We start from the raw sequence: 15,943 nt of genomic DNA, 5'->3' as shown, positions 1-15,943 counted from the left end.
AGCCTCTGGCCTCAGTTTCCTCCCCTGTAAAGTGAGGAATCCGGACTCACTGGTCTAAGAGACCCCTTCCAGGTTTAGAGCTGAGATCACATGTTCCCAAGTCACTGCTCCTCAGTTTCCCTGTCTGAAAAAGGGCCCTTGTACTTCTGCCTCCCAGGATTTGGCAGCCTCAGAGATGCAGATATGGGAATTGCCCTTCATTCTTCTCCTCTTCCACGGGGTCCATATTCTCTCCTCTACCAGCTGTGTGGCCAGAGGCCTCTGCCCCTCCCCAAGGAGCCCAGGCCTGGTGGGCTACACACCCTCAGGATTCCCACTCAGGCAGGGCTGGCGCCCCAGAGCTGAGGGTCCTGGCAGAGCCAGCCTGTGGGACAGAGGGAGGGGAGCTGCCTAAACCTGGCAGCTCACTCACCATCTCCTGCAGGAGGAGGAAGGGACCCACCACTGTGTGTGTGATTCCCGTCGCCATGGTGCCCGCACTCCAGCAGCTTAATTAGGCTGGGAGAGCCCGTGGGCAGCGGGTGAGCAGGCTCTTTGCTGCACAACGGGGCCTGCCCGCCTGAGCTCTGAGTGGATGGCCAGGGCGGGGCCTCCTCCCTTCCTCCCCTCCCCCAGCTGCTCCTGCTAGAGAAGATGACTGGAGAGTTAGAAAGAGACCATCTTGACCAACCCCCCTCCTTGGACAGAGGAGGAAACTGAGGCCCAGTTCATCCTGCTAGAAAGTGACTGAGCCAGCACCCTAGGCCCACCGTGTGCAGGCCACCCCTTCTGGGCATGGGCAGAGACAGATAGGACATAGGCCCTGCCCTCAGGGGGCCACCAGAACAATGCTGGGAGCCTTCTGCTTCATCTGTGCTGTGAGGCAGGTGTAGGCAGAGGGTCTGAGAGCAGGAGAAGGAGAAGCTCCCCACAGCCACGGCCTGGGGGCTTGGGCTGCTTCAGAGAGGGCGGCAGCCCCCTCCTGCCTGGGTGGAGTGTCTCTGAGGGGATGGGCATCCCCTGCCCACGGGCCTGGGAATGAGTGGACTGCTCAGCCTGGGGCAGAGTTACCCCAGATGAGGGACTCCATTCCCCTTTGCTTCCCTGCCCAGCCCAGGCTAACTAGATAATACTAGACAGAGGCCGTCAGGGATTCTGAGTGGACCCTGCAGGCAGAACGGCCCTCCTTGACTCTGGCTGCCTCTAGGGGCCAAGGCTAGACCATGGAGTCAGAGGCACCATGGGGCCTGTCAGTCCAGACCCCTCGTTGTAGAGAATGGAACCTGAGGTCTGGGCCCTGCCCAAGGTCATCTGAGACTGGGCGTCGGGCCACCTCACTGGCAGACGGGTGGCCTGTGAGCTCCTGTGGGGCCAGGGTCTCGGGGGCAGTGGCACAGTGCTGAGGCAAGGCTCGGGCACAGAGCAGTGTGGGGGTGGCTCCAAGAGGAGAGGGGCCTTTCTTGGGGCCTGGGCCAGGTCTGGCCCATCCCCTCCACCAGGGAGAAGGCAGCATCACCTGTCCTGGCTAGTGATTTAAAGCTGTCTCAGGAGCGGGGCCCAGACTTTTGGCAAGTTAAGTCAAGTCAGTGAGCATCTATTAAGCACCGACTGTGTACTAGGCTCTGTGCTAAGCACTAGAGATGCAAGGAAAGAACAAGGACCATCCCCCTGCCCTCAGGGAGCTCACAGTCTAGTGGGAGTGGCTCTGTACAAACAAGCCCTGTGCAGGATAAGCAGGGTCCAAAGGGTCGCCTGGCTCAGGAGAGGTTGAGAGGTGGCATTTTGGCGGGAGTCGCCCCCAAGGCTCCTATGTGCCAGCTCTGCCTCAGTGCCCCTTCAGGTACTGCCAACCCCTGGGGCCTAGTCCTCCAGCCCCAGCACAGACAGCACAGCCTGGTGACGAGGAGGGAGAGACCCTGGCCAGTCTTCACTGCTCATCCCCCTCCAGCCCAACTCTGACTTCGTCCCTCTACCATATCCTGCTGGGAGCTCTCCAAGCACCAGGAGATCACTAGTTCCCGTCTTTTTTTTTTTTTTAATTTGTGAATAAATGTTTCCATGCCCATCCAGCCCTTCATTGTTCCCCCAGGGGAGCTGTGTGCCCCCAGCCTCACAGGTCTGCATCTCAGGGGCAGTGGTGCTACCTTCGTGGCTGGCATTCCAGCCATCCCCTGCCTGAGGTGACCCTTCTGTCCCAGCAGGGTGTGGAAGGCATTGAGAGTGGGAAGGGGACCCTGCTCAGGGTCAGGGTTAGGCAAGGACGGCCTCCGACCCACACATTCTCTCTGGTGTGCTAGAAGGAAGTCTGGACTTGGAGTCCAAGGGCCCAGGTTTGCGTTCTGGCTGTGACTCCAGCTGACTAAGGTCACTGCCCCTTCTGGGCCTCAGGTGTGAGCACAGCACTCTGTAGGCCTCCAGCTCTTGGAGGTGTGCCCTGTGGAAGAGAGTTCTTGTGGGTGTCTGAGACCCTGGCACCAGCACCCCCAGCCAGAGAGTGCTTGGGACCTGAAGTCAGTGATGTGCAGGAGAAGGAATTCTGGAGTTACCATCTAGAGGTCTGGATTCAAATTCTGGTATTGCCATTTTCTTCACGAGGTCTCAGTTTACTTCTCTGTAAATCCAAGGTGGTAGATGAGATGACCCCAGGCCTAGTTGGCAAGGGAGGGCCAGAGGATAGTGGCTGGAAGGCAGGAAGGCCTGGCACCCCCATCTCCCTCAAGCCTGCAAGTGGGCCTTCCTCCTCATATGTCTCGGTCAGGGTGGGGTTGTGGGGCCATGACTCAGCCAAGCGAGACATTTTTGCCGGCTCTGGAAGGATCTTGGCAGTGGAATCATTGGGAGGGGCCAGAACGGTGCCAGCTTTGTGGGGAGCCAGGCCCAGGGGCTTTATGCAGTACCAGCTGGCAGCCCCCTAAAGCTGTGCTCGCTTCAGAAGCCACCAGGAGCCCAGTCAGGGTCTTTGAGCTGGGAGCGCCCCTCACCCTTCCCAACATCCAGCCCAACCTCCAAAGCATGACCCCCCCACAATTCCTGGCAAGTGACTCTTACCCCCTGCCGATTGAAGGGGGGGGAAGGGCCCTCCCTTCCCCCAGAACCACCTCCTTTCCCCCCTTTCCACATTGGAGCTAAAGGTAGAAGGGTGCTGAGGGCAGCCACAGCCAGGCTATAAGTGTAGATTTAGGGTGGGCATGCCCAGCTCTGAAGGATTGAGGCCAGGACCAGCCCAGCAGAAGTGAGGGACGAGGTCTGGGGGCTAGGAAAGGGACTCAGCCCCATTTCCTGCCCCTGCCCTTGGGCTTTCGCCTCCTTCGGCAGATGTAGGGGCTAGAAGGCTAAACTTCCCTGACACCGACATGGGCCAGGTGTGCTAGGTCCAGGTGCCAGGGGTCTGCCCTTCCCTGATGCCAAGGCCCTTTGTGGGCACAGGCTGTGAGTGGTGACCATGTTCAGAGTACACAGGAGGCAGCAGGGGGGTTATTGTTTCCAGTTCATAGGAGGAGACTGAGAAGGACTTCCCCATAGCTTCCTGTGCTGTGGCTGCCCCCCAGGGGCTCCAGTGGGCCTTGGAGGGCTTTGGAGGAACCCAGCCTGGGCCCCTGTGAGGACAGGATTTGGCGGGGGGAGGTCTGGCCAAACTGCTGCCAGTTAAATTCTTGACAAAGCGGCTGGGGGTTCTTGGCTGCTGTTGTGCTAACTCTTTCATCAATGCCGGTGTTCAGCCACCATCGGAATATCGACCCACTGAATCTGTGTTCTCAGCTCTAATAAGTGCTGATGCTGTCAGTCTGGAAGTCTTCCGTTCTCAGGGATATGTGACTCTAGGGAAACTTTCCATGCACAGGGGTGGGACTTCTCAGGGGCTCCCAGGCCATTCCTGGCCCAGGGATCCTCTGGGCAGCCAGGAGGATTGGTGTGGGCTCTTAGCAGGTCTTGACCATTGTGTCTGCTCAGTGCCCACTGTGTATGCAGGGTCCTGTGTCAGGCTTTGAGGGGAAAGGAGATACACTGTAGAGAACTGACTTCCCTAGGTGCCCATGGTGTGATAGGAGAACCTGGGGAAAGCCCCCTGGGGAGGGCTCCCTGAAGGGGACAGTGTTGAATTGGGCTTTAAAGCATAGGGAAGAGTTGAGCAGGTGAAGGGATGGGAGGGGGGTCCCAGCCTGAGCTGCAGTGGAACGCGTTCGGGTCTCCTGGAGCTGGCAGAGGAGATGAGGTGGGGGGAGGGGGCCTCAGTCTCCTCATCAGTCAGAGGGCTAGGCTGAGGACATTGGGGGTGGGTCAGAAGACAACCAAGAAACAGATGGAACAGAGAAGGTGAAGGGAGACAGGGTGATATGAGGTTGGGACCGACTTGGGGGGCTGCTCTCTCTTCAGTGGGGGGATAGAAGGGGGCACCCAGGGCTCGGAGATGGGAGTGGGGCTGGTAGGCTGCTAGCCTGGCAAGCCCATGGACACCCAGCAGAGGCTTCTCCTACCTGGTGAAGCCATATCCCCTGCCCTGGGCCCACAGAGGCAGGATAGGCTTTCCTGTATCCAAATGGGAAAAGCAGACCCAGGCAGCCTGAGGCCCATGGAAGCACGTGAATGGGTCTCTCCTGGGCCTTCTCCTGCCCTCTGGAGCTCTAGGAGACTCCAGGTGGGCTTTTGGATGGAGGAGTCAGAGGGGGAGGGAACATGGCGCTGGGTCCTGTTTAGTCAGATTTCTGGTCAGCTTCCTTTCCCTGAAACCCCAGCCCACCTTTGGAGGCAGCTTTCTCAGCCCTGCCTTCCCTCCCCCTCCCCCCATAGACATCCCTTAGACTGAGCTCCATGAGGGCGGGCCCAGGTGCTCACGAATGCCTCTGCTCTTTGTCTCCACAGAGGATCAGCTGCCTCATGGCTTCCCCACCATTGACATGGGGCCCCAGCTAAAGGTGGTAGAGAAAGCCAGAACAGCCACCATGCTGTGTGCTGCTGGGGGCAACCCTGACCCTGAAATCTCCTGGTTCAAGGACTTCCTGCCCGTGGACCCAGCTGCTAGCAATGGCCGTATCAAGCAGCTCCGCTCAGGTACATGTCCCCAGAGCCATCTCCCTGGTCCCCTGAAGGCTGCCCTGGGCAGTCTGTCTCACAAGCTCTCAGGGGTCATGCGTGTGCATCCCAGGTACCGGGCCCCCTCCCTGAGCACATTCCTGGTGCCAGCCTCCCCACCACCCTCACCTTACTCCTGGGTAGACACCCACACCAGAAAGGACAGTGACAGGCTGAGTGGGGCCAGTGAGTGTCTCTGTGCACCAGGATGGAGGTGAGGTGCTTGGGCCATCTTTTGGAAGGCACCCAGGCCCAACCCTGATCCTAACCCAAAGCTGGAGTGGGCCCCAAAGGCCTCTCCACAGCTACGCCAGGACCACACAGCATCCACTGACTGGGGGCACAGAGCTGGCCTCACCATATCTTTGTTCATGAGAACACATGTTGGGTGCTGACCTTCCCCCACCATCCTGGACCCCAATGCCCCTTTCTCCCACTGTGAGCCCAGAGGCTCCATCCTTGGGCTCCCTTGTGATATCGTGGTGTCCGTGGATAAAGCAAGGAGGAGGTGGCCTGCCTCATCCCTGCCTCACAGCCCCACAGGGTTATGTTGGGCCAGAGGAAGCATGGATCAGCGTCAAAGCTTCCCATCCACCCAGTGGCCAAGTCAGAGCCTGGTGTAGCAAGGCCCCAGAACCAGTGGATGCCCCACTTGGGCCAGGAGAGCCATTGAAACCCCCTCTGCTGTTCTGGATGGCTAGGCATCTGGACCAGACCAAGGCAGGAGCAGCAGAAGTCTGGGAACAAATGTCCAGCGTTACCCCCATACTCCCCCTGGCCTGTGAGTGGCTGCCACTGCTACCACTGTGGTGTCCAAGAGGAGGAGAGACAAAGGGCTGTGGATCCTGGGAGCCAGCCTGGAGAAGGGGGCCTCAGAAGGCCCCACCATCCTTACTGCTAAGCCTTCAGCCTAAGGGCCATATCTGTTGTCTCCAGTGCCTGTGTGGAGGGCGGGGGCCCCATTAACAGTGGTTCTGGCCCCTGGCTCTTTGAAGCAGGCCTCCCTGTCGCTGAGGACATTCTCATCGTTCTGGGAGGGGTCAGGGAGTGGCAGCTGTTCTCCAGCCTTTCAGAAGCTCCTTGTGGACCCCACTTGCTGGGGAGGGGGGCTCTCTTGGTCCTCCCACCCTGCACACGGGGCTAGCTGGGGTATGTGCTTTCCCTCTCTCCCTGGTGGGCCAGGAAGGCAGACCAAGCCCGTGAGGCTGCTGGAGGAGGAAGGAGACCAGCTGGGACAACGTGCCAGCCTCTGTCTGGGCCTCGGGGAAGGAATCCGCTCATTTAATTTAATTAAAACTCAGCAAGATGGAGGCAGCTGTAATAGAGTTAATTAAGGCCGTGGATGGGAGGTGCCCATGCTTGGCTTGGGTTTGTGCTCCCACCTTGCTCCCAGCCCCCACAGGTGGTGTCCTGGGACGCCCCCTCCCACCTTGGGCTGGCTCTTGTGGAGGAAGGCCTTCCTGCTGTCCCTCCCAGGCCCAGCTGGCCTTGGCCCCCTGAGCCTTCTCTCTCCCAGCTCTTCTTCCATCCCATCCTCAGGGGTCTGCTCTAAAACATGGTACTCAGGGTTGCCCTGATCTTCCCAGTGGGGTCTGACTGGCTGCAGTCAGTGAGCCAGGGCCTTTACACTGGGCCTCGGCTGGCCACAGGATCTAGGCTGTCCTCTGTGGTCTCCCCAGCTGTCCTGGTCTAGGAGTAGCCAAAAGGAGCTGGACAACTGCAGGGGCCCCCAAAACTAGGTCAGGACCCTGATGGGCCATCTAGCCCAGGTTCAGACACAGAAGCCGAGTCTCACGGTTTTCAGCAGACCCCAGGTTCAAACCAGGCCTCTGACTTCAGCTGCCTGGCTCTTTCCACTTTGCCACACCCTCCAGCCTCTCAGTGCCCAGAGCAAGTTTCTAGGCCAGGGATTTGCACAGCCATCCCAGGCAGGGGTGGGGGGTCAGGGGGAGGCAGGAATGAAAAGGCCCCAGTCAAGTCCTGTGCCCCTGGGTCTTGGGTCCTACCTGGCCCTTGCCCCCTCACACTCTGGGATCATTGACTGCAGGAAGCAAAGTAGAAGCAGCTGTGACTGTTCACAGGAACCGATGCCTGGAGAGCACAAGGAGCTTGCCCAGGGTCACACTGGGATCCAATGGTCCAGCTGAGATTTGAACTGCAGCATTCTAACTGCAAATGCAAGGTGGTCTTCACTGTGCTGTGCTGCCTCTGGCACATGTCCAGAATTGCAGTGCTGGAAGGGCCCCCTGAGCATCTAATCAGAAAAAATCTGCCTCTGTGCACAAGTGTCCAGCCAGCCTGTGTTTGGAGACCTTCAGTGATGGGGAGCTCACCACCTTCCAGGGCAGCCCAGGCCACCACAAGATACCTCATACTGTTGGGAAGTCCTTCCTACCAGCCAGCCTGTGTTTGGAGACCTTCAGTGACGGGGAGCTCACCACCTCCCAGGGCAGCCCAGGCCACCACAGGATACCTCAGACTGTTGGGAAGTCCTTCCTGCCAGCCAGCCTGTGTTGGGAGACCTTCAGTGACAGGGAGCTCACCACCTCCCAGGATGGCACAGGCCACTTCAGACTGTCCCCACAGTGGTTGGGCCCTTCTGTCACCCGTGCATCTCCTTTGGAGGCTGTCTGTCTCTGCCCCATTGCAGTCCAGGTGGCCCCAAGTCAGGTCAGCCCCCATTGCTGGCCGTGCCTCCGTGTGCCGTGGGATCTTGTCTGTAGTTTCTGCAGCAAGTGGTTACCCTTGACGATGCCGCCTCCACACAATCCCTGTGTTGTAGCCCTGGGGCTGGGAGGTGGGGGCTCTGTTTGGAACCTTGCTTAGGATCCTAGGAAGGGACTGCATGCAGGAGATGTGACCCCGAGCCACCCCTGTGTGGGAGCTGGTGGGAGGGGGGAGTCAGCCCAGCAAGTTCAGGGGCCTTCCCTGGACCACAGAGCCATGAGTGGAAGAGCCTTCTCCATTCCTACCCCCACCCCCCTTTGGATGTATTTTATATAGCTCATTAAAAATGGGAAACTCTTAGATCGATCTTTAAAGGAACTTAAACCAATATGTGCTGCCAGTCAGTCATCGTTAATCCTCACCCATACACATGCCCCTCTAGGGAGCAGGGAACCAGCAAACTTGGGGTAGGGAACCGCGCCCCAGTCTCCCCTGGGGGCTCTGAGCTGTGCCCGTTTCTCCTCTCCTGCTACCCCCTCCCCCTTTCTCTCACTTCTCCTTCTCCTTCTGTCTCTCCCCACTCTTCTCTCTGTCTGCCATGGCAGTTCTGGTGGGAGGAAGGCTGGAGAGGGGCGTGCAGAACCTCGTGGCTGGGGCCCCCCTCCCGTACCCCTTTGTTGGCCCATCCAAGGGTCTCCTGTGCCCCCTGCCTTTTGTGTGGCCGCCAGGGCTTGCTTCTGCCTCCAGGACCCTGGTTCCTCTCTGTACTAACACTTCTCTCTGATCTTATTTGCATCCACATAACCTGGCCAGGGGGCTCGCCAATCAGAGGTAAGAGTGCGGACTGTGGCCCCGTGCCACGCCACGCCATGCCACGCCCCCACGCCACGCCGCCTCGCCTGTGTGTCACTCCATTTACTGTCCACTCCATCCCCGGCGCCCGCTGCAGCCCCGGGTCTACACCCACTCACCCATTTGTGTTAACTTCTTCCTGCCTCTTATCTCCTGTGGACTTCTCCACTGCAAGTATGAACAACTAAGGGATCAGGGGGTTTGGGTTAGGCCAGCCAGGCCAGAGAAGGAGACAGAGGACTGGGCTGGCAGCTCAGTGAGCCAAGGCTTCAGCCAGGACTGCAGAAGGGACCTTCACAGGCTCTAACCTGCAGAACCCAAGGCTAGCCTGTCCTTCAGCCCCCAGGGGAGGCCGCCTGACATAGTAGTGTTGCCCCATTACACAGAGGAGGAAGCCAAGAAGGAAAAAGGATCTGCCCAAGGTCATATGGTTAAGAGAGCAATTGTCAGAGCCCCCATGACTGTCCCTAGTTCTGGCCTGGACGAGGTCAGTTTGGCCTTTCCTTCCATGTAGCCTGCGGCTGGCTTTTTTCTCTTCCTCAGTCTCAAGGCCTTCCCTCTGTCCCCCAGATGTAGGCCTCCCACCCCTATCAGCTGACCCTGGGCTTAAAAGCCTGCCTGGTACCAGGCCTCTGCCCACCTACCCCCTCTCAGCAAGCAGCATCCTGTGGGGCTGGGCTCACGGCCCGCAGTAGCCATCAGCCCCAGGTGGAGTGTCCATACTTCTCATCCCAGCTCAGCTGTCCCCATCCCACTCCCCACCTGGAACACCACATTTCTGTCCTACAGCTCATTGTCCATGTCATGGGGAGGGAGGGAGGTGTTGGTATGTCTGTGCCGGCCGTTCCAGAGCCTCGGCAGCCCCTTTGCCCTTGCCTGTGCTGGTCTGAGCCCAGGCCTCCCCAGAGTGCCTGCTGGTACGGTAAGTCAGCTGTGGTGCCTGGCAGGAGGAGCCCAGGGCCCTCAGGCTAAAGCGAGGACCACAGGGCATTATGGTATTGTTGGGGGGGACAGAGGCCTGGTGTGAGGATCTGGGCCAGGACTGGAGGCGGCTGGGGAGGTGAACACAGAGTCCTCACAGCCCTTCTCCCCCAGACACTGACATTTCGGAGGGCCAGGGGCCACGCTGATGAGCTCTAACATCCTGGTCCTCTTCTCCTGCCCCCTCCCCAGATCCCAGTGGTCCCAGCCCCAGCTGTGTGCAGGGAAGCCTGGATGAAGAAGCTGTAGCACAGAGAAGCACCCTGTGGGCTGGGGAGGGGGAGAGGGGAGTGTACAGGTAAGGAAGGAGCAAGCATTCAGTAACACCTGCTGAGCGCCTTACACAGAGGGTCCCATCGGCTCCTCTCCACAGCTCTCTGAGACAGCCACTGTTGTTATGTCTGCTTTGCAGTTGAGGAGACTGAGGTGTCATGACCTGCCGAGGGTCACACAGCTAGGGAGTATCTGAGCTGGAGTTTTGCTCTGTGTTCTGTGGCGCCCCCTGGTGGCCATGCCCCCCCCCGCCCTGAAACCACTAGGTTCCCTGGGGTCCCTGAGGTCAGACCTCAGCCTTGCTCTGTGCAGTTGTTGATGTTAGTGCTGCTTCCGCCTGGGTACACGCCCTCCTTAGCCATGAACTTCCCCGAGTCTGGGCCGCTCCTCAGATTCTGCATCCTCCTCACAAGCCCTGGTGTCAGGGCACCCAAAAGTCTGGCTTCTGCTTTCCTCCTTTGGCACCCCTATGAGGAGGCCTCCCCTGGTTTAGGTGTCCAGCCCTGACCTCTCTTCGGACCTTGCCTCCTGCGTGCCCCAGCCCAAGCTGTTCTTTTTCCTGTTCTGCTCATCCACATGGCCCACTTTCAGGGTTTTCCTGGTTCCTCTGGCCCCTTATACCCAGGCTGTTACTGAGCCCCTCCAAATGTCATCTTCTATCCACCTCCTGTTCCCCACCTGAACAGCTGCAGCGGTTCCCTCCACTTCAGGCAGGCCATCCTTCCTGTCCTCTGGCACCGCTCCAGTGTCACTCTTGTGCTCACAAGTCTTCAGTCGCTCCCTAATGCCAAGGGTAAAGTGCCCAGCCTTCTCCTGTTTGCCTTTGGTCTGGCACCTGTGCCTAGGGTACCCTCCATCCCTGGCTGGTTTCCTGTCTGTCTTCCAGAGCCAGGAGGCCTTCTTTGATTCCCAGGTCAGCACCACACTGCTTTGGGGTAGTGTCTTGGAGTCTAAACGCTTGTAATGGGAAGCTCTGGGAGGACAGGGCAGACCAGCCAGCTAACACAGCCTTCACACAAGACATCACCACCACTTGTGGGCCACCTGGTGCCTTGAGTGCCCCCTCTCCTGAGTCCTTGGACGCTGCCCAGAGGCAATGTCTTCCTGGAAATTTGGGGGAGGCAGGCTTGGGAGCTGTGCTTGGGGGCTCTCTGGGGAAGTCAGGTTCCCCACCCCACCACCATCAGGGTCGGGGCTCTCCTTCCCCTCTGCAGTCCCTGGACATTCTTGTCACTTGTGTGTACTATGAGGACACTGACAACTTTGCCCAGCCAGGGAAAGAAGCAGTCCCTTTCAATCCAGATCAGCCACATCTTTAGAGCTCCTTAGTGCAGCAGGACCAGGGAGGTGGCCTAGGAGCTCTAGAGGCAAAGTCAGCAGGTCAGCCTTTAGGACTCTACATCCCCAGCCTCCTCTTTGAGGTGGAGATGGCCTGGGGCAGTAGAGCTGAATCAGAATCAGCTACTTCTGGTCCAGCATAGACCTGAACAAGAATCCTCATGACAACACCCAGTCAGCCTTTGCTTGGAACTACCCAGAGATGGGCAACTTACCACTTCCAGAGGCAACCTGACCCACCCAGGGAGGAAGTTCTGAATTCTGTCCAGCCTTTCCTCCTTGTTCCTGGCTTCTGTATCAGTCAGCAAGCATTTGGTCAGGCATCGTTCTACAGGCTGAAGACACAAAGAAAGGTAGACCGCCATCCCTGCCCTCGAGCCTCCAGTTGAATGGGGGAGTCTATACGCCAACAAGTCTGTCTTTTAGTGAAGGTCCCAGTGGAGACCAACTCCCAGCATGCTTTGGTGGGGAGGGAGCCAGGATAGAATGCTCAGAAGGGCTGTCTGCCCTGTGGCAGCCCATCCCCCAACCCTGTTTTCATTTGGATTGACCATCTTCAGTAGGTGGATGAGGACGCCATCCCTGGGTCCCCATCTCCTCTCCATCTGCCCCCTCATGAATGCAGAGCTAATAATAGCTGTGGAGAAGATGCTGGCACAGGATGGGGGCAGGAGGCAGCAAGGGAAGCTGAGTCCTGGAGGATGAAGATGAAGAAAGCACTGGTCAGACCCTGCAAGAACAGACCCAGCACCTGGACAGAGGCTTAAAAGCAGAGTTGAACATGAACACCCCAGCTGTTTCTGCCTCCCTGGCACCCAGGGGTTCATATGAGGAAAGACAATTGTGTAGGAAGGCATCCCCAAGAATGATGAACAAGTTATATATGATTATGATGGACTGCTTTTGTGTTGTAAGAAGTGACAGGCAGGGTGCTCTCAGAAAAACCTGAAAAGACTTAACATGCACTGATGCAAAGTGAAATGAACAGAACCAGGAAAATGTTGTATGATGATCTCCTGTGAATAACTTAGCTGTTCTCAGCAATACAAGGGTCCAAGACAGTTCTGAAGAATTTGTGGTGAAAGGTGTTGTCCATGTCCAGAGAAAGAACTGGCACAGACTGAATGCAAATTGAAGCAGACTCTTTTTTACTTTGGTTGTTTTTTTTATTAGGTCTATGTTTTCTTTTACAGAATGTCTAATAAGGAAACCTGCTTTGCATGACTACACATGTACAACCTATATCAGATTGCCTTCTCAATGAAGGGGTTGGGGAAGGAGGGAGAGAATTTGGCGCTCAGTTTTAAAAGCGAATGTTGAAAATTGTTTTTGCGTGTAATTTGGGGGAAATAAAATATTAATTTTTTTTTTTTAAAGAAAAAAGGAAGGCATTCCCAGGGTCGACAAGGTGACCTGGGCCAAAGCAGGGCTGAGGTTTCTGGACAGCTGATACTGACAAACCAGGACGGGTTCCAGATCCAAAGGACTTTAAAGGGAAGCCAAAGCAAGGAGGACCCCAGTTGGGGTTGAAATATAGGAAGCAGGTCTCCTATCAGGCCTAGAGGATCACAAGAGAGAAATCTCTGCCCTGAGCCAGCAGAAATCCCTGTGGCCTCAACATCTGCATACCAGGAATCTCCCCTGGGCATCCCCAAGACCTCCAGCAGGAAACCAGTCACAGAGGAGACAGAGCCAGAACTAAGCAGGAGGACTGGGCTTTGTCCCAGGCTGTCACAATGGAGGGTGCTGAGGACTTTGAAGAGGCTTCTGCAGGATATAAACTACATAATGGGGAGCTGCATTAGTTTAGATAGGAAGCAGACAGACAGGCATGTCTTCCCAGGCAGGGCACCATAGTGGGGGGCTACTGTAGGCAGATTGAGGCTTGATGTAACCTATGACACCTTCCCCATCGGTCATTCTCAGGGTGGGGGGCGGGTAAGCTCCCCAGTGCTGGGGGTCTTCCAATGGACGCGTCTTTGTTGAAGCAGGAGGTGCTGGCATTGCCCCTGCCCTTCTGGGCTGTTTCTGCTTTCTTCATCCTTTTTTTCTGCCTCCTCCCCCTCATCCTTCAGGCCAGCTGGCCTGCCTTGGGCCTGCCTCTGGCTCTTTGGCACTTGGGCTTATCCCAAAGGAGCTGGCTGGGCCTGACCAATTTCTAAAGCCCCATTCCTCTCCCTAATGTGAGCAGCAGGTCTCCGGCTAGGGGAGTTCCTCATTGCCTCTGGGGGCTGGGATTTGAGGGAAAGGAACAGTCAAGGCCTGTGCTTTGGAGGCAGAGGGTAGAGGTGACAGGAACTGCCTTCTTTCTTTTCCTGGGCATCTGTGGGCTCCTCCCCCCCAGCTGCAGAGCCCCAGAGCCAGACCGTCATGTCATCTTTATTGCATGAGAGCAGTGATCGAGTCCATTTCTACCCCTCCCTAGCCCTGCCTTGCCCTTCCCAGGAGACCCAGACTCAGGCTACAGCCTCCATTTGGTCTCCTGAATTATGTAGGGGGTCATGGTCGAAGCCCATTAGTTGTTGCTGAGGTCGAAGAGGAGGGGGGTTGGAGGAGCAGGGGCCTAGGAGTGAGCAGAGCCTGGCCCTTCCAGGCCTCCAGTTCCCAGCCTCTCTCCTCTCCCTAGAGTCCTTAGCTAGGCCAGCTGGTATGCTCTCTCTACGGGGCAGGAGTGCAGTGGGGGTCCTGGGCCACTCATCTCTGGTGGTCCTCAGCCCAGCCTGCTTCCTTTCTCTCCTTGGGGGTTTAAGGTACAGTGTTGGTCCTGTTGATCCCTGCGCTCTTCCCAGCGGGATCAGGATTGCATGCTGGACCTTAGCAATAGCACCCAGATCCTTGCCCCCATTTTACTAATGTGGGAACTGAGGCTCAGGGAGAGGAAGGGACTGCCCAGGGTCACACAACAAGTTAGGGTCAGAGGTAGGATTTGAAGCCTGCTGATGCAGGGCAGTGACCCCTCTTTCCTGCCCTGGAGCCATAGCTGCCACCTCCATCTCAGAAGAGCCTGCCTCGGGGCCTGGGCCGGAGGGGCCTGAAGGTCACTTGGTTTGCCTCCCCTCCAGGTTGGGCAGCTGGTGGGATCCAGGGGCCACCTGGGCCGAGGCTTCATGGGTGGTGTGCAGTGACCTCGGGAGTGGGCCGCACCTGTGCCTCTCCTGTGATGCTTCCATCCCTGCCCCAAGTGACTCTCACGCCCTGGCTCTGTCTCTTCTCTGCACACAGGAGCTCTGCAGATTGAAAACAGCGAGGAGTCGGACCAGGGCAAGTACGAGTGTGTGGCCACCAACTCTGCAGGCACACGCTATTCAGCCCCCGCGAACCTCTACGTGCGAGGTAAGGAGCCCAGGCAGGCCCAGGCAGAGGACTCTGACGGCCCGCCATGATTCTCCTCCTCTGAAGCAGCCATGCTCCCTGACTTGGGCCACTATCCTCTTGGTCATACCTTGTCCCTCACACGTGTGTTTCTGCCCCTTGGGGCTTAGGTGTGTGAGTGTGGACTGGATGGGCCTCAGGGAGGGCATGACCTCCCGCTGCTCAAGGCTGGGGGCACTTGGGAGCTGCCTGCTGGTGCACAGAGGGTGTGGGCAGGACTCTGGGTGAGGGTGCTCCGCTGAGTGGGATCTGAGGTGGGGCCCAGTGCTTATGGCCACTCCCCAGGTCTCTCCTAGATGAAGTGCCAGCCAGTCCCTACTCCCCAAGTCCCCAAAGGGTTCTCTGCCTGGGAAGGTGCTTAATCCATCTTCCAGGCCAAGCTCAGTCAGCAAACATTTAGTAAGCAGGTCCCCCAGGACTGTTCAAAAACTCTGACAAACAGGAAGTGTCTGCTATGGACAAGGTAGCCCATCTGTGTCGAGGGCTGGCTCTCTGTTTGACATCTCAGCTGCAGCCTGGTCCAGACAGCTCACCATCTTGGTCACTGGCCAGTGACCACCATGCTGGTCTCACTCTCACCCTGCAGCATCTCTTGAATACTCCCCTTTCTCCTCTCTAATGCTGCCACCCCTCTATAGGCACTTCTCACCCCACCTCTGGCCTGCTGCACCACCTGCCTCAGGTCCAGCCTTGTTACCCCCATCAGTAAAATCCAGTGGCTTCCTGTCGCCTCCAGTAGCAAATCCAAAATGCTCGTCTTGGCCTTTAGAGCCCTTTCATTGAACCATGTTATTGATTGTATCACGGCTCCCTATTCGAGTGAGAGCTCCTTGTGGGCAGGGCCTGTGCCTGCCTTTGGTGGGAGGTGGTTGCCAGGTGGGGCCTTCAGGACCTTCTGCTCTCCCCAAGAGCACCTCACTCCTCTTGTGGCTCACCTTGGGCTTATAGCCATACATCTCTCTGTTGTGTCCTTTTCTACAGAGATGTCTTGGTTAGTCAAACTCTCTGTCCAGTGGTTAGGGACCCTGGGGCACAGCATGATCAGTCTGCAGGTAGGGTGGGAGCCTGCTGGGAGCAGCTCACCTCCCCCCCATCTCTGCCACCAGCCAAGTGGGGACAAAGGGGCCCAGATGCTTCTTCATTGCTGTGGTCAAAGGACGAGTGGCAGTACCAGGCCACTCTGGTCACAGGAAGGGAGCCGTGAAGACCCTGGGAGAGGGTGCACCACCCCCCAAGGGCCTGTGCCACCCCCTCCCCCACCAGAGGGGCAGTTTCCCAGAATCCTGGACTGGACTGCTTCAGTTCTACCTGTGCCTGCCATGTCCCTAACAAGTGGACGTCTAGTTTCTGTTTGAACAGCTCCAAGGATGGGGAACCCAACACTTCAGCCCACTGTACCCTGCCTCTCTCC

At 57.6% G+C, this 15,943-nt stretch overlaps 1 protein-coding gene across 3 annotated transcripts in view; it reads left to right on the top strand.

Annotated features, from left to right (window-relative positions):
• LOC138165433 (receptor-type tyrosine-protein phosphatase F) overlaps nucleotides 1–15,943 on the top strand; it is a 95,454-nt gene that overhangs the window by 30,334 nt on the left and 49,177 nt on the right. For all 3 annotated transcript variants that reach the window (XM_069093787.1, XM_069093788.1, XM_069093786.1), the window contains exons 6-7: nucleotides 4,840–5,028; nucleotides 14,383–14,493. In XM_069093787.1, coding sequence (XP_068949888.1) covers nucleotides 4,840–5,028; nucleotides 14,383–14,493 — 300 coding nt within the window. The remainder of the gene's footprint in view (nucleotides 1–4,839; nucleotides 5,029–14,382; nucleotides 14,494–15,943) is intronic.

The sequence above is a fragment of the Petaurus breviceps genome, unplaced genomic scaffold (genome assembly GCF_028583685.1).
Source record: "Petaurus breviceps papuanus isolate PSGF00001 unplaced genomic scaffold, PetGlider_PUasm1.0 208, whole genome shotgun sequence".
In the NCBI taxonomy this organism is placed as follows: Eukaryota; Metazoa; Chordata; class Mammalia; order Diprotodontia; family Petauridae; genus Petaurus; species Petaurus breviceps.
Note: the sequence above shows the minus strand (reverse complement) of the source record. Positions and strands in the feature narration are given on the sequence as shown.